General features: G+C 50.3%; 2 protein-coding genes and 1 non-coding gene across 13 annotated transcripts in view; 1 reads left to right on the forward strand and 2 right to left on the reverse strand.

Annotated features, from left to right (window-relative positions):
• LOC105493771 (6-phosphofructo-2-kinase/fructose-2,6-biphosphatase 1) overlaps nt 1-7,449 on the forward strand; it is a 57,077-nt gene extending 49,628 nt beyond the window's left edge. For 5 of the 6 annotated variants that reach the window (XM_071088922.1, XM_011761649.3, XM_011761647.3 and 2 more), the window contains 4 exons: nt 628-757; nt 3,639-3,701; nt 5,097-5,161; nt 5,520-7,449. In XM_071088922.1, coding sequence (XP_070945023.1) covers nt 628-757; nt 3,639-3,701; nt 5,097-5,161; nt 5,520-5,579 — 318 coding nt within the window. In that variant the 3' untranslated portion in view covers nt 5,580-7,449. Of the gene's footprint in view, nt 1-627; nt 758-3,638; nt 3,702-4,970; nt 5,069-5,096; nt 5,162-5,519 lie in introns of those variants that run through there. The other variant, XM_011761650.3, reaches the window with a different exon arrangement.
• Nucleotides 7,450-7,547: 98 nt separating this feature from the next.
• Nucleotides 7,548-18,294, reverse strand: LOC105493772 (trophinin). Of its 6 annotated transcripts, none has more exons than XM_071088921.1 (13): nt 18,177-18,294; nt 16,650-16,738; nt 15,161-16,351; nt 14,374-14,478; nt 14,196-14,259; nt 13,861-13,940; nt 13,246-13,337; nt 12,474-12,553; nt 12,338-12,380; nt 11,859-11,921; nt 11,186-11,300; nt 10,257-10,364; nt 7,548-7,775 (listed from the first exon to the last, which is right to left on the reverse strand). In XM_071088921.1, the coding sequence occupies exons 2-13, from the start codon at nt 16,692-16,694 to the stop codon at nt 7,641-7,643; spliced, it is 2,121 nt and encodes a 706-aa protein (XP_070945022.1). In that variant the 5' UTR covers nt 16,695-16,738; nt 18,177-18,294; the 3' UTR covers nt 7,548-7,640. The 6 variants fall into 6 exon arrangements, with proteins under 6 accessions (XP_070945022.1, XP_011759955.2, XP_070945021.1 ...); XM_011761653.2 differs by having other exon boundaries at nt 7,948-10,364; XM_071088920.1 differs by having other exon boundaries at nt 7,948-10,364; nt 16,650-16,723; nt 18,177-18,237.
• Nucleotides 11,535-11,663, reverse strand: LOC112428890 (small nucleolar RNA SNORA11). Its single transcript, XR_003020950.2, has one exon. It is a non-coding gene; the product is annotated as a small nucleolar RNA SNORA11 (small nucleolar RNA).
• Nucleotides 18,295-19,157: the final 863 nt, after the last annotated feature.

The following is a 19,157-nucleotide window of genomic DNA, read 5'->3' on the forward strand; positions in this document are numbered from 1 at the left end:
CTGAGAGCCAAGGAGAGACAGACACATTTTCTTGTTGTTTCTTTTTGCTTGTTAAGGAACTTTTTCTAGTTTGCACTTTTGCTGAGAGTGTAAAGATTTGGCCTTTGAGGGTCTCAGATTTATGTGAGAGTCTCAGTCTCAACTCCCCACCTTGTGCACACCCAAGGCCTTGTCTTCTACTTCTATAAGGTTTTTAAAACTCGAAACTCTTAGTTACTATGATTGGCAAATGCCCCCAGGGCGGCTGTGGCTTCTACATCCACATCACTTTTTCTTCAGTTTTTCTTCATTTTGGGGCCCTATATTTATAAAATTTTCTTTATTTTTGTGAAAGGTCAGCAGTGCACTTAAGAAGACAATTTGCAGTGGGGAGTTTTATTGTTGTTATTGTTATTTAGTCCACTGTATTGGTACACTTATTTAGTCCACTATATTGATAGTCCCCATTTAGCAGATAATGAAACTAAGACCCTAAGAAGGAAGTGAGTTGCCTAAGGTCATACTGCCGGGTCAACAATTGAACTGGCACTGGAACCAAATGTTCTTGATTCCTAGTTTAGAGTTCTTCCCCTCTGGGCAAATGTGCCTCATCTCCCTTTCTCACTCAAATATCTCTCTTACATTTAGTCCTATGAGGATCTGGTTCAGCGTCTGGAGCCAGTGATAATGGAGCTAGAACGACAGGAGAATGTACTGGTGATCTGCCACCAGGCCGTCATGCGGTGCCTCCTGGCCTATTTCCTGGATAAAAGTTCAGGTACTACCCTCATCTCTGTTTGGGGGAAGTTTGATGGTATTTGAGACACTGACACCAGCAATTAGATATCTATATCTTAGTAGTTAAGAGAAGAGTATTTAGAACAAGGATGCCTAGGTTCAGATTCTTTCTCTTTCACATACTAGCTGTACTGCCTTTCACAAATTACTTTAACCTCTCTGGCTTCAGTGTCCTCCTGTGTAAAATGGGGAGAATAACAATGAATTTTAAGTAACATAAGTAAAAAATTTAGAACAGATCATGACACACTGTATGGGCTATATGTTAACTGCTATTATTAGTATTGTTCTTAGCTAACATTTTCAAAGCCAACGTTAACAGTCTGCCTCAATCTGGAAAAGATGAGCTAGTATTTCTCTGAAGCATGCTACCATCAGGTGATAGTGGGGCCTTTTGTAGCTTCATGATCCTGACTACAAGTTTCTGTCCTTGCTATAGGGGTAATTTCTCCAAGATAGTGATGTTTTCATTTTAAATTGTTTTTCAAATGAGAGTTTATTTTTTAAAAATATCTAGGCATTGCATTTATACAGTATTTACACACTGACTACATAGGCTGAACTGCAAACTGGGGCAGCTGGCCTGGCAAAAAAACTGTTATATCACTTTCAGGCATGAGATTCCATTTCCAATTTGGATGCTGAAATGTTAGCATTTCCAGGATATTTTTAAGGTGTCTCAGAACAATGCAAAATTATATTCAATGTCTACAATGTTTTACAGTCTTGGATCTTTTCTACAATGCTGGTTTGAAAATAAAGAACACTGTAATATGGAGTCATCCAGAATTGGAACCCAGGGCACTTGAGAACTTGACATTAAATAAGGAATTTCCTCTGCCCAGTCCTCAGTTTCCTCCCTGGAAATAGGTGATAGGATGTGCGGTGCGGGTCCTTGCACTGGTAGATTTCTCTGTGTTCACATCTCTACTTTTCTTTTTTTTTTTTTTTTTTTTTTTTTTTTTGAGATGGAGTCTCGCTCTGTCGCCCAGGCTGGAGTGCAGTGGCGCGATCTCGGCTCACTGCAAGCTCCGCCTCCCGGGTTCACGCCATTCTCCTGCCTCAGCCTCCCGAGTAGCTGGGACTACAGGCGCCCACAACCGCGCCCGGCTAATTTTTTGTATTTTTAGTAGAGACGGGGTTTCACCGTGGTCTCGATCTCCTGACCTTGTGATCCGCCCGCCTCGGCCTCCCAAAGCGCTGGGATTACAGGCGTGAGCCACCGCACCCGGCTCACATCTCTACTTTTCGAGGCAATGTTTTGAGACCATGAGGCAGGTGCTGTAACTCCCATTGTCCAGATGAGGAAATGGAGACCCAGAGAGGTGAAGTGACTGGCACAAGGTCATGGGGCTCAGAGTGTCAGGGATAGACATTGATCCCAGGTACATGCCAGAGGACTTCCCCTTTCAGATATGTGTAGAGTGCTTTTTACACACAGGCTACCTGTCCTGGGAGCCAGACAAGGCAGCACTGGACAGATGTTCTCATCCCCTGCAACCCACCCACCCTATTACTCAGGTGAATGCTGGAACAAGGCCCAGAGAGATTATGTGACTGAGAATACAGACCCACAGAACCTCAGGGCTTGGGCACCCTCAGAGTACATCTAGTCCAATCCTGTCCTATGAAATGGGAACACTGAAGACCAGAGAGAGCAGAGGCTGGGCCAAGGTCACTAGTGGAGGCAGTGGCAGAGCTGGGTCAGAAATCTCAGGCAAGTCACTTCCCTTCTCTGAGTCTGTTTCCTAAAGTGTACAAGGAGGGTGTACAGTCTATCTTTAAGGGTGTCATGAGGTAGTGGGCAAAACGCCCTTGGCCCAGGGCCTGATGATGACAAAAACAAGGAGGAGCAGCAGGATGGATGCCCAGGAAGGAAAACAGCCAACCTAATGTCTCAGGAGGCTGGGAGGGCAGTGGCAGGCCTCAGAAACCTAGAGTGGAACCTGCTGTTCAGGGAAGCCATGAGGGGTGGTGATCCTGCAAAATGAAGGGAAATGGGGAGTGTTATGTGCAGGTGGGCGGGAAAGTGGGTATCAGGAGAGATTGCCTAGCAGGTGGGTGTATCACCCCCAGGACACTGCGAGCCCCTGGATGGCCGGGGCAGTTGACAGCAGGGGCCAGTGCATGAATTCTGGTGTCACAGGGTCCCAGGTTCAAGTCCTTGCTCTGCTGCTTCCTGGCTGTGTGACTTGCAGAGAGCATTTTCCCTCTCAGAGCCTCAGTTGGCTGAGACCATGAAATGGGCTTACTGCCCCCACCTCTCGGGCTTGCCCGAGAAATGGAATCATAGGCCCAGACAAGAAATTGCACATGAATATTCAGAACAACTTTATGCATAATGTCAATAACTGGATACAAGTGATGGACAAATGCTCGTCCATCGCCAGGCCTGGGGCAGGAGTGATCAGAGGGAGCAGGCCAGACTGGGAGAAGGCTGTGGGTGCTGTCCACTGCCACAGCAGGGCCTCAGAAAACACTTGCTGACGTGAACTGTGGGCCTTTGTGGTGTGGGGTCTGCGGAAGGCCCCAGCCTTGGGGCGGGAGAGAAGCCTGCCTGGGTCTCCTGTTGGCCCTGTGAGGTGGTGGCCGTCTCCAGGGTGGCCGGCCTGACCCTCCTGCAGGACACGCAGTCCAGTCTACCACCATTTTCCAGGGCATTCCTGCCTCCCTGCTCTCCTCCTCTCTTCCCAGCTGCTCTGAGCGCTGCCCCTGCAGGGTTGGGGGGAGTAGGCCCCTGGTGAGGCCCCACCACGGCAAGGGGACATGAAACGGGGAGCATCCAGCAAGCCTGGTGGCCTGGGGAGGCTGTGTCCTGGCCAGCACCCTGCCTCTGAGGGCTGCTTCCCGTTCCTTTCTAGATGAGCTTCCATATCTCAAGTGCCCTCTGCACACAGTGCTGAAACTCACTCCTGTGGCTTATGGTAAGTACTCCCACCCTGATTCAAGGGCAGGCATTTAGAGGCTATGAGCATGGCCCTAGTGCCTACCATTTGCCTACCATTTGCCAAGAAGAGTCCTGCAGGAGGTTTCCTGGGTGGGTGTCCTGCAGGAGGTTTCCTGGGTGGGTGTCCTGCAGGAGGTTTCCTGGGTGGGTGTCCTGCAGGAGGTTTCCTGGGTGGGTGTCCTGCAGGAGGTTTCCTGGGTGGGTGTCCTGCAGGAGGTTTCCTGGGTGGGTGTCCTGCAGGAGGTTTCCTGGGTGGGTGTCCTGCAGGAGGTTTCCTGGGTGGGTGTCCTGCAGGAGGTTTCCTGGGTGGGTGTCCTGCAGGAGGTTTCCTGGGTGGGTGTCCTGCAGGAGGTTTCCTGGGTGGGTGTCCTGCAGGAGGTTTCCTGGGTGGGTGTCCTGCAGGAGGTTTCCTGGGTGGGTGTCCTGCAGGAAGTTCCCTGGGTGGGTGGTGGGGGTGGGAATGATGGTAGTAGGATAACAGGGAAAGAGTAGGATGGCTTCTAAATCTGGGGATGGCGCTGACTTTCTGTGTCTCTGCCAGAGCGCCCAGCACAGAGCACCAAGCTGTGGAAGGGGGATTCCCCAAAGGGGACCAGAGGAAAATTGTAGGTTAGGGCCGTATTGGAGAAAGAGCACAAAGACCAGCCTGGGCAGTTTAGGCTCTTTCTTGGTACATTAGCTATGAAAGGTTCATGAACAGGGGAGGGACAGAATCAAATCTATTCTGGGGTGCAAACAGGGCAGATGACCTACTGAAGCCTGGAGTAAGGTGCAGTCCACAGGGATGAAGCTAAGGGAGCTTCCACAGGCATTAGGCCCCCTCTGTCAGCCCCAAGCCCCAGTGATGCACCCTCCTCCTTCTTCAGGTTCCCTAGAACTCCCACGTGACCTTCCACACTCCTGGTGTTGCCACAACCACACTGTCCTCCAGATAAACTTTGCCTGGCACTGATCGCCCAAGGCAGTGGCCCCAGGACTCTTCCACCTCTTCAGCACCTAACACGGCTTGAAGGATCCGCAGAGCTACATCAATATTACATAGATGAGACTGCTGTCCTGCAGACCTCGAGAGCTGTGGGCAGCCAGAGTTCATCTCTCATCTCCATCCCCATTTACAAATGAGCAACTGAAGCTCACATAACTAAGACTATTAGGGGCAGAGGTGACAGGATGCCCTGTTGGCTGCCTCTTAGGCCTGGTGTCTTCCCCACACATCACACAGCTGTCTAAATTCTCCTCTGTACAGGCGAGTCATGATCTGTACACAGTATGAAGCTGGGGGTGTGGCCGGTGATGCGGGGGAGGTGATACCTCAGGGAAGACCTGTGCCTACCTTGGGGGCTTATGGACAGATGGATTGTTCTTTTCCAAGGCTGCAAAGTGGAGTCCATCTACCTGAATGTGGAAGCCGTGAACACACACCGGGAGAAGCCTGAGGTAGGTGGGGGACTCCATGGCCCAAACTGGCTGTGGACACAGCACATGGTGAAAGCACCTTATCCACAGAAAGGCTGCCCCAACCCCACGAAGCCTGCGTGTTTTGCACCAACAGAGGGAGCAACCAGCACCCAGAAATGTGGAAACCACAGCCCAGACCCAAGGCACTATGGAGATACAAGGCTGGGGCAATTCCTGCCAAAAAGGCCTCAGGCTGAGATTCCCCCAGGCCTACCTGAGGGTCAGGATCCCAGCCTGGCTGAAAGAGGGGAGCCTGGCAATGAGGACAAGAGGCAGGGGGGAGGTTGGGGCCCTGCACTGCTGTCTCCTTCCTATTGATCCTGCGCTCTCTCCTCAGAATGTGGACATCACCCGGGAACCTGAGGAAGCCCTGGATACTGTCCCTGCCCACTACTGAGCCCTTTCCAAGAAAGTGTCCTCATCGCCTTCCACCTTTAGGAAATGCTATCCTTGCCCTTCCCCTACTCTGCCTTGGCCTCACTGAGGTACTCCACCGCCAGTGAAGAAGTCTCCGCAACTCCCAAACAAGCCTCACTTACTGGCCGCAACTAAGGAGCTATCTAGCTCTGGATGAAACTTTCTTTCTTAATTCCTATTCTCTGACGAATAAAGACTTACTGCCTACAAGAGGAGAGGAGGAGGTCATGGCGAGGCTTTTCCAATTGTTCTCAAGGTACTGATCCTAATCCTGACCCAGCTCTGCTGCTATGAGGGCATGGAACAGGTAAGGATTTCCTGGAGGGAAAAGTTCTACAGTAGCACCTCCAAAGATGGGGGAGAAGATAGGTGCCTGTGAGTTCCTGTGGGCCTTGTTCCAGCAAGGTGGCTGTGGGCATGACACTTTCATCCTTACACTCAAGAGAAGAATCTGGCACTTGAGCCAAGTGTTCCTTTCTTCTCCAACTCTTGCTGCCATCCTGAGTGATTTCACTGTTTATGTGAATGATCCAACCAATACTCTGGCCTCACAGTCCCCTGACCCCCTCAACTCATCTTCTCTCCTTCAACTACCTACTCCATGGATTTTGGTATCATCTCCCTGGTCTGACTTCTTAAATGCAAGCATCCAACTGTCTGACCACTGCCCACCCACTACCCCAGTCCTTACAACTCTATATCATCCACTGAATCCCTAGCAGTATGCCTCCATACAGTAGGCATATATGTAGTATTTCCTTTTTTTTTTTTTTTTTTTTTTTTTTTTGAGACAGGGTCTCACTCTGTCACCCAGGCTGAAGTGCAGTGGTGCAATCTCAGCTCACTGCAGCCCCGAACTCCTGGGCTTATGCGATCCTCCCACCCCAGCCTCTGTCACAAGTAGCTGGGACCACAGGTGCACACCACCATGCCCAGCTAATTTTCAATTATTTTGTAGAGACGAGGTCTCACTATGTTATCCAAGCTGGTCTTGAACTCCTGGGCTCAAGTGATCCTCCCATCTTGGCCTCTCCCAAAGTGCTGGGATTACAGACATGAGCCACTGTGCCCAGCCCTGTAGTATTTTTTGAATGAACAATATTTGTCGCTGTACAGCATCAAGAGCAGAGTCCTTTGAATGATCTATTGTCCCCCAATCTATCCTTAGTGTTCTGTCCCTAACTATGTTGGATACTATGGGCCATCTCTTCAGCCACTCTCCATGCAACTACCATAAGCCAGGTACCAGTGACCCAGTGGTAAAGAGACAGACTCATACACTTGCTGCCTTTGTTCCCTTGTTCTTCCATCACAACCACCCAGCAAGACCTAAACCCTGCATAATCCACCTCTCCGTTTTTTGTTGTTGTTGTCTACTACAGAAGTTGCCGATCCCTGCTTGAAGCAGATCTATATTTATCTGCATCCACAGCCACCCTTAAGTCTGTTCAAAGTCAGGGTCGTCTTCTCTGGTACCCTATTCCATCCCACCTTCTCGGGGATGGGCTACTTCAGTCAATTCCTGACTCTTCCATAGCGATCTCCTGTCCCTATTAGCTTTTGCCCCACAGTCTATACAATATGCCCAAGTTTTCCTCTCCTATCCCAATTAAACCCTCCCTTGTTCTTATGTCCACCCCTAGTGACCTCTGCCCTTCCCTCCATTCTTACACCAGTGATTCAAAATGAATCTATACTTACTGTCCAGAAGCCTCTCCCTTTGCCTTCTGCTCCAGGCTTTCCCTCTCCATATCTTTCCTCAAGCTGTTATCCTCTTGCCTGCCATGCTTTCCCCAGGCCTCTATCCTGCTGAAGTCATATTTGCCTTTGAGCCAAAAGCTGGAGCCCCATTTTCTCCAAAGAGCTATGCTGATCTCCAGCTCTTCTGTGAACCCAAGATGCCACTCCACAACTACCTAAGCACATTAAAAGACAGAAAAAACTCCAATTCATTTTGCAAATTTAATGTAACTCTGATACCAAAATATGACAGCACACAGAAAGCAAACAATAAAGCAGGAACAGCAAACAGATTTTTCCATCACATGACACCCTTAGCTGATTGGCCGTAGGTGCTTTGACTGCTGTGTGGACAAAGATTCCAAGGATGTACTTTGGCTCCATGGGAAGGACTACTGCAATTTATTAGCGGTGTCTGTAAACATGGGGAATAAATCTGAAAACAAAACAAATAGGAACACATTTTAGCACCAAATGCACTGTCTTCTCATAATTCCTTCATTGCCCTCACCTTTCCACCCCGCTCTCCTGCCTTAGTGTTTCTTATAACATCTCCCAGCTCTTATACCCATCCCTGTGGGTCCTGGCTGTGGAAATATTGCAGTTACCTGAAACCTCACTAGCCATAGGAGAAGCCACAGGCACCAAGACTGGTGGCTCCACTGCCGAAGCCAGCACTGGTGCTTGGTCCACCACCAAAGCCAGCACCAGTGTTTGGTCCACCGCCGAAGCCAGCTCCTGTGCTCGGTCCACCGCTGAAGCCACTGATGCTTGGTCCACTGCAGAAGCCAACACCAGTGCTTGGTCCACCACTGAAGCCAACAATAGAACTGGGTCCACTATGGAAGCCCGTGCTGGTGCTGGGTTCGCCAATAAAGCCAGTGCTGGTGTTGGAACCACTGCCAAAGCCAATGATGGTACTCAGTCCTCTGTCGAAGCTGGCATTAGGCCTACTGCCAAAGCCATCGCTGGTGCTGAGGCCACCGCTAAAGCCAGCACCGGTGCCAAGTGTGCTGCCAAAACTAGCATTGGTGCCCAGTCCACCACCAAAGCCATCACTAGTGACCAGTCCACCACCAAAGCCAGCACCGGTGCCCAGTCCGCCACTGAAGCCAGCACTGGTGCCCAGTCCACCACCAAAGCCAGTGCTGGTGCCTGGTCCTCCACTGAAGCCAGCGCTGGTACCTAGCCCACCATCAAAGCCAGAACTGGTGCTTAGATCACCACTGAAGCCAGCACTGGTGCCTAGGCCACCACCAAAGCCAGCACTGGTGTTCAGTCCACCACCAAATCCAGCACTGGTGCTTAACCCGTTGCCAAAGCTGAAACCGGTACTGGTACTGGGTCCATCACCAAAACTAGGGCTGGTAGCACCACTAAAGCAGGCACTGGTGCTAGGAGGGCCACCAAAGCATAGGTTTGTATTAGATGCACTGCCAAAGCAGAGGCTGGTGCTGGGAGCTCCACCAAAACAGAGGCTGGTGCTATGAGCACCACCAAAGCTGACACTGGTGCTGGGAGCAGCACCAAAGCCAATGCTGTTGTTGGGAGTACCACCGAAGTCAGTAGTGGTACTAAGTGCCCCACCGAAGCCAGCACTGGTGTTAAATGCACCGCCAAAGCCAGGGTTGGTGCTGGGTACACCACTGAAGCCAGCACTGGTGCCGACAGCACCACTGAAGCCGGCACTGGTGCTGATGGCACAGCCAAAGCTGGCATTGGTGTTGAGTGCACCACTAAAGCCAGCACTGGTGCTGGGAGAGCCACCAAAACAGACGCTGGTGCTTAGTGTACCACCAAAGTCAGTGCTGGTGCTGACAGCACCACCAAAACCAGCACTGGTGTTGAGCGCACTGCCAAAGCTGACACTGGTGCCAGGAGAGCCACCAAAGCAGACACTGGTGCTTAGTGTACTGCCAAAGTCAGCACTGGTGCTCATAGCACCACCAAAACCAGCACTGGTATTGAGCGCACTGCCAAAGCTGGCACTGGTGTTGAGAGCACCACCAAAGCCAGCACCAGTGCTGGGAGAGCCATCAAAGCAGATGCTGGTACTTAGTGTACCACCGCAATTGGCACTGGTGCTGGAAGGGCCACCAAAGGAGACACTGGTGCTGAGTGTGCCTCCAAAGCCAGTGCTGGTGCAGGGAGAGCCACCAAAGCAGATACTGGTACTGAGTGTACCACCAAAGCTACCACTGGAGCTGGGAGAGCCACCAAAGCAGACACTGGTGCTGAGTGTGCCTCCAAAGCCAGTGCTGGTGCTAAGCGCACTACTGAAGACTGTGTTCGTTGTGGGTGCACTGCCAAAGCTGGTGCTGGTGCTGAGTACACTACTAAAGCCAGCCGTGGTGCTGAGTGTGCCTCCAAAGCCAGAGCTGGCTGCACCACTGAAAGTGGCACTGGTGTTGAGTGGGCCACTAAAACTAGAGCTGACTCCACCACTAAAGCTGGCACTGGTACAAGGCGTGCCACCAAAGCTAATGCTGGCTTCACTGCTGAAACTAGTGCTGGTGCTGGGTGCACCACCAAAGCTAATGCTGGCTGCACTGCTGAAGCTGGAGCTAGTGCTCAGTGTGCCACCAAAGCTAATGCTGGCTGTATTGCTGAAGCTGGCACTGGAGCTGGGTGCACCACCAAAGGTAATGCCAGGTCCACCACTGGAGCTGGGTGCACCATTGAAGCTAATACTAGCACCGTCGCTGAAGCCAGCCCTGGTACCAGCTCCTCTGCTGAAGTTGACGCTGGTGCCGGCATCTGCATTTTCTTGGGCTCTGGCCTCAATTTCAAATGAAAATCTGCTCCAGGCCTGAGCATCATCGCCTAACTCTTCCCTTGTTAGGCAGTCGATATCCATGTCATCCCAATTCCAGGGCCCAGCCACAGCTTCCTCTCCAATCCCCATTTGGGCTCTTGCCTCAGCCCTGGCTTCAGCCTCAGCCACAGCCACAGCTGCAGCTTGGACTTCCATCTCCACTGCCTCGCGGTACTGCACAGCCCAGTCCTTGGGGTCTTTTTTCTGCACCTGAAATGGGGATGATAATCATAATAAGAAAATAACCCTAGTAATCACATATTAATCGATGGGCTTTGTATTGAACTAGTAGCCATACTTTTTAAAAATTCTTAGTTATTGGGGCTCTGTCATGGGTCAGTTCTGAAATCATTTCAGCTCTGACGATTTACATGCTATATGACCTTGGACAAGTTACTTAACCTCACTTAGCCTAAGTGTCTTCATTTATAATTACAGGAAATAAAAGAGTATATATGTTATGAACTGAAGTGTTGTGCCTGTCCCCAAATTTGTACGTTGAATCCCTAACACCCAGTGTGATTGTATTTGGAGATAGGGCCTTTACAGAAGTAATTAAGGTTAAATGAGGCCATAAGGGTGGGGTCCTGATCAATAGGATTAGTGTCCTTATAAGAAGTGACACCAGAAAGCTTGCTCTCTTCTCTCTCACACACAAAGCCATGTGAGGACACAGCAAGAAGGCAGCCATCTGCAAGCCAAGAAGAGAGCCTTCACCAGGAACTGACCCTAGTGGACCCTAACCTGGGATTCTCACCCTCAAGAACTATGAGAAAATAAATTTGTTTTTTAATCCACCCAGTCTATGGTATTTTGTTATGGCAGCCCATGCAGATTAATACAAAGTATGAAGAATCAATGAGATGATGTAAACTAGATATCTAGCAGCACCCTAGGACATAAAGGAGGTTCCACATGTTTATATATGAGCTCCAGGCTGCTCTGTACCTGCCCATCCCTGTGCATTGCTTGCCCCAGCCAAGGGTATCCCATTGCCTTAATATGCCAAGCTCCGGCAGCTCTCCTATTACCTTGCATGCAAACTTGAGGACTTTCATCTTGCTAGTCTCATGGTAGGAGCGCAAGCCCCAGAAGAACTCATATTCAGGTGGTCTGCTGTTAGGGACCCTCTTGTACTCCAGGTACCTTGGAAAAAGGAAATGAAACTTGTTTCTAACCAAGCAAGCCTGCTGTCTTAAGCACTAGACACCAGGTGGCCACCTCCTCCAAAGAAATACAAACAGCCCCTGGAGAAGGATTTCTAAGACCCTGCAGCCCCACACTCACTACCAAACACAGTTCATGGTCTTGGCCTCCAATACTGAGCCATTTTCCACTGGCCCTGTACAAAGCAGTCCCTTGGGCTTCTCCAGGGGAGACATGTATAGGGCATGATGTCACAGGAAAGCCAAAGTATCATGCCACCTGTGAGGAGTAAGCCCAAATTCCTGTTGGGTGTGTTGTAAACAGAGGAGCCATTCTTAAGGCCCTCTGCTCTGAGCGCACCCCACTGCAAGGGCCTTGTGTTGAGTCTGGCCCAGTCCTGGAAAGGTCTGCCCGTGGGAATTTTAGACAGTATCAGTTCTAGAACACAGGATGCCCATCCCTCTAGAGCTAGTGTAAGAAAGGCACTAAGCACTTTCTGAATAAGATCAGTATACCCAGAACACTTCAGGGCCAGACAAAGCCCCAAACACCACTTACTTCTGCTTCACAAACTCGTCTGTGATGAGCTTCCTCACTTCCCCAAAGAGTGAATGCCTCACCCTGACAATGGGAAAAATAACCCATGAACACAGATCAGAACTGCCCAGATGAGGGCAGAGGCATTTCCCAACATGGAAGAGACCTCTCTAGCACATGGGGCAGTCTCAATGAAGCGAAGAAGGTAGTGAGCACATGGCCACTAGAAGCAAGCAGTTAAGACCAGATGCCTCTTTGTCAGGGATCCCTGAAGGTCTATCTAACATCTCAGCTTAGAACAGACAGAGGACATACAGGAGAGAGCCAGCAGAGAGTTCAGGACCATTTGCCCATCATCCACCCAGGTCAGAACCCTGGGCCCTCTACCCAGTCCAGCACCCCACCCGCTCCACCAGACCACCAGACTGATGCAATCCTAGGACCGTCCTCTCTTGCCAAAGGACAATACGGACAGCAAGCGCTGAGAAGCCCAATCATACCCAGGGTGCAGCCCCAACTTGCGAAGCACCTCCCAGATGACAGCTGCAAGGGGAGGCAAGAGGAGACAGGGACAGAAATTGAACACATGGAATCTAGACCATGGCCGCCCATTCAGCTGCATGCCCAGCCACTCACCCTCACTGGCCTTGTTGCCATTCATAAAAATGACACTCAGAATCACCATGAGGAGACCCAGCTTGGGTGTGTCCTTGGTCCTAAGGGAATAACAGGACAGAAAGAAGGTTTATGTTCAGCAGCCATCCGCAAAAGACACACCAGTCAGCTTACTAGGCTAGCCTCTTCCAGATGCCTCAGATACAGAATTCTGCCCAGTCTCTGCTGCCAGCTCTATGCCACCCTGGGCAAGGCACTTAGACTTGCAAGCCTTGGTCTATTATTCAGTAAAATGGGAAAATCATATTCTCCCTTCCTCAGGTTGCCAAGAAGACAGAAGAATGGCTGTCAACCTGGTACAACACAAGCACTCAGTCCATGTGAATCCCTTCTTTCTCTCCCAGAACCTTCAGCCCCACTGATACTCCTGCGCTTCATGCATCCTGATCCACCCACACCAGGAAGCCCTCCTTGAGAACCACTCTGCCAAAGCCAGGCCAGGCACTCAGTAGGAAGAGGCAAGCAATGACAGGCCTGCTTTCCTGAGAAGCTTCTACAGAGACAGCAAACCTGACAGCAGGAATGTCCCACCCTAGGCTCCTACACCCATCAGTCATAATCAGGTGCCACTCCTGTGAGCAGGGCTCCAACTATGTGCAGGTGCTGAGACGGGGCTTTTGAGACTCTGTTTTTCCTGACTCCCTAAAAGGATGGGGGAAGTAGGACAAAGAAGGGGTAGCAGCACAGAAAAAAGCAAAAGCTCCCTTCCCACTCCAGCCCTTTCCCAGCTTACGTTCCCAGTATGCCTGCAGAGGATTCCCGAGTGCTGATGAGAATATACAAGCTACTTTGCTTATCAATTTCTTTCAGATTGACTCGAAACATCTGCCAAGTAAAAGAATAGCCTGTGAGATCACAAAATTCAGCTTGGGTATCAGTGAACTTTCTGGGCATCCTAAAACTCCCAGTGTACTTAGGGGGTTTGCATGTGTAAGAAACCAGTGAGATAATGCACATAAAGCACACAGCCAAGTGCCTGGCACGCAGTAAACACACAGCAAATGTACTATTGTCATCAACATCATCTTTGTGATGAGCAGGAATCTAAGGAGACAGAGAATGGGGATACAAGGGAGAGGTGAGATCTGAAATACATGCAGAATGTGTCAAACCATGGATAGAAGCTGAGACTAAGTTGAGTGGCTTATGTCCTTGCCATGCTTTCATCACTGACATGCTGTGTGACCCATGGCAAGTCTACACCTCTCCCTAGGCCACTGTCTGCCCATTCACACAGTAATGGGGCTGGATTAGCATGTCTCTGTGATTCTCTCCAAAAGAGACATATATATCTTTGCTCAATTCAAAGCTTCCCCATTGCGCCCATCCGCCGGCACTGCCCCTTCACCTTCTCCAGAGCGTAGCTTGCTCGTTCAATGATTTCTGGGAAATATTCATCATATTCTTGGATGACATCCCTCAGCATGTCTGTAGAAAAGGAGAGGTGAGAGTAGCTGAGCTTAGCGGGGGCCACAGAGCTGCAGCCCTTTTGCCAGTCCTGTTGGGTCAGTGCAACCAGAGACCTGAAGTGAGTTAATGGAAGATGCCAGCCATGGCAGAGTGTGAGGAGGGCAGGTGTGGAGATATGAGAGAACAAAGAGGCCATAAAGTGTTACTACCAGACTATGGGAGAAGAGGGGAGTGGAGAGGAGAGCTCAAGGAGGAGGGTTGGTAGGACACTACCTGAGCGCTTGATGGGGATCTTTGTCTGGTCCTTAACCAACAGGTATTTCACCAACTTATTAGCCTGGGAGGAGAGGAATAGATTGAGAGATCTTAACATGCTTGCAGAAAACTCGGGAGGTGGCAGAGCAGAGGGCAGGTGAAGAAGAGAAGAGACTAGACAGTATTGGATTCTTACCCTTTCTTGTAAAATGGCCACATCTCGCGGTGGCGCAGGCCTCCGGCCCCATGGGATCCGCCTGTAATTATTGCCACTTCTCTCATCCCCATTCAGATGCTTGGACTTCATCATCAGAAAGAAGGAAGGTCCAGAGTCACCAGGTGAAAGAGATGGCTCTGGCTCCTCACCTTGCCTGCTCCAGACAGAAAGTCTCTCTAACCCCCTCCCTCAGCCTTGCTGTAGTGGAGCCTGATCCTGACCTTGCCATTGGCCACCCTAAGTCCTGAGCTTATCTTTCACTGTCTTCCAGGAAGGAGTTTCATTCCTCTGTCAGGCTAGGAACAACTCAAGATAAGAGCCTAAGGGTCTTTCTCTTCCTTTGGCTACCACCAATTATGCTGGCTGGTATCTCTTGGACAAGTCACTTCATTTCTCTGGGACTCAGTTTTCTTATGTGTAAAACTGGGACCTATGATCCCTTGTTGGTAAGAGTTACTTTCAAGACATTCAGACATACCTTGTGTAAATGTCCCCAACACAAAGCCTGGCACATGGTAACTACTATTTAAATACAAGTAGAATTACATACAGGTTGTAGCTGAGCGTATGGATGTCTTATTTCCTCACCAATCTGTGAACTACTAGGGGGCAGAAACTATGTCACCTTCTTCTCAGCATCTTCCACAGCCTATCTGAACACAGGGACTAGCTCAAAGTTAAACTTTTATAGAAGAAATGAACAAACCAGAAGGGTAGAAATGGAAAAGAAGCACAAAGTTAAGGATGGTAATGTCAGAGATCTCACCTTTCGGTTTCTCTTGCCCCGGGTCCTGGTTGTGGGCTCCAGACTCAACTGAGCCAGATAGTCATCTGCCAGGGCCTGGACAGCAGCAGCAACCTGAGTCTCAAGGGCACTTACGTTGGTCTGAGCAGAGGCCATCTTGGCCTGGGCCCCTTGGTCAGCATTTGGAGTCTGGCTTTCAGTTGCCCGAGCCTTAGTGGAAGCCTTCCGAGCCCTAGACCCTCTCTTGACCCGCAGGGTGGCTGCCAGGGCCTGGTTTGTGACCATTTGAGTGGCAAGTAGGGCCTCAGAAATCTCAGAGACAGAATTTGGGCCCCTACTGGCAGCCTTCTTGCCCTTGGATTTTTTGGGCCTGATAGCTATTACTGAGGCCTCAATCTGCCTGGTAGCTGTCTCAGTGACATTTGCAGCCTGTATATGCTCAGTGTCAGTATTTATGACCTTAGCAATTATCTTCCTGGCTTTGGAGGCTTTCTTGGTTCGGATGGAGGCTGCTGTGGTGTGGATACTGGCTGTCTCATTGGTAATTTGGCCTTGGGTGGTAGCTGTATGGGTGGCAGTTGGAGCCAGTGAAACCTCGGTGGCACTAGCTATGGCCTTATTCGCAGCCTTCTTAGCCTTGGAAGCTTTCTTAGGCTTGATAGAGGTTATCAAGGTCTGGGAACTGGCTGACTCATTGGCAATTGAAGCGTGAATATTCTGTGAGATGACTGGTAGGTTTAGGACCTGCAAGGGTGACTTGAGCTGTGTAGCGCCACCCTCACGGCCAGTTGGGGATTGGGAGCCTTGCGCTGCCTTGGCAGTAACTCTCTTCATCTTGTTGGCTTTCTTAGGCTGAGCAGTGACTGAAGAAACCTGAGTATTGGTTACCTCAGTGGTAGGTGAAGCCTGACTGATCTGGGTAATGACTGGCAGGTTTAAAGCCTGCAAAGTTATTTTGGGCTTGTCGGTGGCAATCTCATTGGCAGTTGGGACTGGAGGGGCAGCAGGTGCAGCCTTAGTAATAGCCTTTATAGGGGCCTTCTTGGTCTTGCTTTTCTTAGGCCGGCTGACAACTGGTGGGTCCACGGCCAGGGAGTCCTTGGTTGCCGCCAACAGGGTATGCATCAGCAAGACACTGTCCTCTTCTGTAGTCTCAGTCTGTATATCTGGAGGCAAGGGAAGCCCCAGGCTCCCAGGGGGAGGCAGAGGGCCCTACACACTTAGGATTATGATCCTCTGGGCCATCTGGCCTCCCTAAAGCCCACCCCTTTCCACAAAGGCCTTCCCTTCCTCTGAGCAGTGGTTAATTGAAATGGGGTGAGGGAAGGGGTAGGGATCAAGGAAGGAATAGAGTCAGGCAGGTTTTCCTCTCCTCCCCTTCACCACGTAAGGGAGGACTGAGATGAGTTAGGCAGGGAATTATGAAACTACACAGTGGAAGGGGTCTGAAGAGCAGTAAGTGAACTCAGGACGGGGCAGATGGCCAAGAGAGAATGCAGAGAGGCCTCACCTGAAATGGAGGCACCCTATATCCGTAGTCATTTCTCCTATCCATCTTTCTGGGAGGCCGAGTAACAGCTGAGTCTGAGGGGAATGGGCCTGAATTAGAGAATGAGAGGGAGGGGGAGATTCATCAGACATCTCACCTATCCTTACTTAGGAGAGTCTCATGTAACCTTGGGCCCTAATCCCTTCAACTCCTGGGTTTTCATACCTAAAAAACCCAGGCCATCTGGTTTCCGTTTTGCCTCCAAGAGGGTCAGTTCTACGACCCCGCCCCTTTACACGCCCCCTCCGCAACTCGATAGTGCGCAGGCGCACCGACTAGAGGCACCCTCACCCCCTTAGGCCCACCGCTCTCCCAAAAGAACCGGTTCTTCAAGGCCCTCCGCGCGCATGCGCCTTGGTAAACCGGACAGTTTCTAACCAGCTCAATCCCACATCTGCCCCCTGCTCTCAGAGCAACAGAACATCTTGGCGCCACCCCTGACTCACTCTTCTAACTGCATCACATCTCGATCCAACCCTTCCCCCAACACCAGCCCCTCCCTCCCGTACCGCAGTACCACTACCGTACCGCAGTACCACTCCCCTCCCGCAGTACCACTCCCCTCCCGCAGTACCACTCCCCTCCCGCAGTACCACTCCCCTCCCGCAGTACCACTCCCCTTCCGCAGTACCACTCCCCTCCCGCAGTACCACTCCGCACCGCACCTACCCCAACACAACCCATCTCTCCTCTACTGTACTGCTACACACCGCCCCTTCCCAATACACACCCCTCCCTCCGCTCTGCAGCATTTCTCTGCACCTTCCCTTCCTTTAATAAGCCCCCTCCCTCCGCTCTGCGGTACGTCTCTGCACCACCCCTTCCCCAACAACGCCACTCCCTTCTCTTTCCACGTCCGCAAGTGTGCGGCTCCGCCCTTTCTGCAACATGAATACCCCACCCCCAAATCCAACTGTGTGAACCTTCTGTGTATTCCTGTTCTCAAACCTTACCAGGTCCTAGTCTCTTCCCTTTCAAACCGGAACCAACCAGGTCATATCCCCTTCTTTCTCCAGTCTGAATCTGGTCCTTTCCGTTGCTCAAAAGGGATGCTGCCCACTCCTTTCTCTGGGTCCCGATCCCTCCATTCTGTGGCCCAAACAGGGTCCTGCCCCCTTTCTCCAGCCTAAACGGAGTCCTGCCATCTCCTATCTCCCTCCGGAACTGTGTGTATCTTCCTCCCCTCTTGCTACCGTCTGAAGGATTTCTCGATCCTTCCTTTCTGCGGTCCCAACTAGGTATCCCTCCCTTCCACGGCCCGAACCGAGTCCAGATCTTTCCTTTCTGTGGCTCAAAGGGGATTCTGCCTCCTACTTTCTTCCATGCGACCTGGGTCCAGGCACCGCTAAAGGCGACTTTGATGCGGTTAGGTCCCGAACCCCCAACAGCTTTTCTTCAAACCTTAGGGGCGTGTGGAGTCAGGCACGTCGAAACCGCAGCCAGGAAGTCCCCACAGGGTCTTCACTAAAGCCAGGCACCTCAGCTCACCTCGTCTTCTTGAATCCAGAAGGCGTCTGCTCTCTCCAAGCCTCTCCTTACGTCTGAGCCTATCCCCCTCCCTGGCCGGAAGTGGTCCTGCCTCTTTCCGCCTCCAGAGGGGGTCTCCGTTCCTGCCTGTCAGTCTCCTCCCCTCCATACCTACTTTCAGCTTTTCATTTTCCCCAATGTAGCTCCCTTTTTCTGCTTAAGACCCCTATTCAGTTATCACTCCCTCTTATTCTCCATTTGACTTCTCTGTTCCCCACTCTGTATCTCTGTTCCTATTTGATTCTCCTGTTTCCCCTGGGAGGAATGTGCTTCTCGGAACTCCCACACCAACTCTTCCTACAGACCCTCTATCCCAACACTATTTACATAGTGTTGTTATACCTTGTGTCTATGTCTCTCTTTGCTAGAGCTGCTCTGGAGCAGGCAGGGGACTAGGTCATGTTCATTTGTGTCTTTCAAGTATTACCAGATTAAAACATTTAGAGGTTCTAAACACTAAAAGATAGGGTGCCCGCACATCATATGCAATTCAGAATAAAAACAGTAATGTATAAAACTCCATGAAAAGTTTTTATTGATCTCACAATGACTATATTGATGCTTTAAAAGTATCAACTTGTACTTAGACTGTCTCTTGTGACATGGTGCACTGTTCCCCCATGCAGAAAACAATTCGTGGCATTTATTTATTCATTCAATCATTCAAAAGAGAGCAAGGATAACTGTACTTATGTCAAAATAGGCTTAAAGTCAAAAATAATAAAAGATCAATGATATTATATTATATAATTATATAATGATGATGAGATCAATTCATCATGAATATCTAAGAATTATAAATATATTTAATATATGCACCCAACATAGAAGCACCTAAATATATAAAACAAATATTAATAGACCTGAAGAGAGTAGTAGACTGCAATACAATAGTGGTAGGAGACTTCGAGACCCCATTTTCAACAATTCACAGATCAGCCA

Source organism: Macaca nemestrina, chromosome X (genome assembly GCF_043159975.1).
Source record: "Macaca nemestrina isolate mMacNem1 chromosome X, mMacNem.hap1, whole genome shotgun sequence".
Taxonomy (NCBI): domain Eukaryota; kingdom Metazoa; phylum Chordata; class Mammalia; order Primates; family Cercopithecidae; genus Macaca; species Macaca nemestrina.

Excerpts from the sequence above, each read along its gene's own strand:
- LOC105493772 (XM_011761654.3), bottom strand. The coding sequence starts at position 17,440 with ATGCTGCAGAGCGGAGGGAGGG. Across the intron at positions 12,554-13,245 it reads TCTGCAGGCATACTGGGAAC|GACCAAGGACACACCCAAGC; the intron begins GTAAGCTGGGAA and ends TTATTCCCTTAG. Across the intron at positions 11,301-11,858 it reads GACGAGTTTGTGAAGCAGAA|GTACCTGGAGTACAAGAGGG; the intron begins GTAAGTGGTGTT and ends CCTTTTTCCAAG.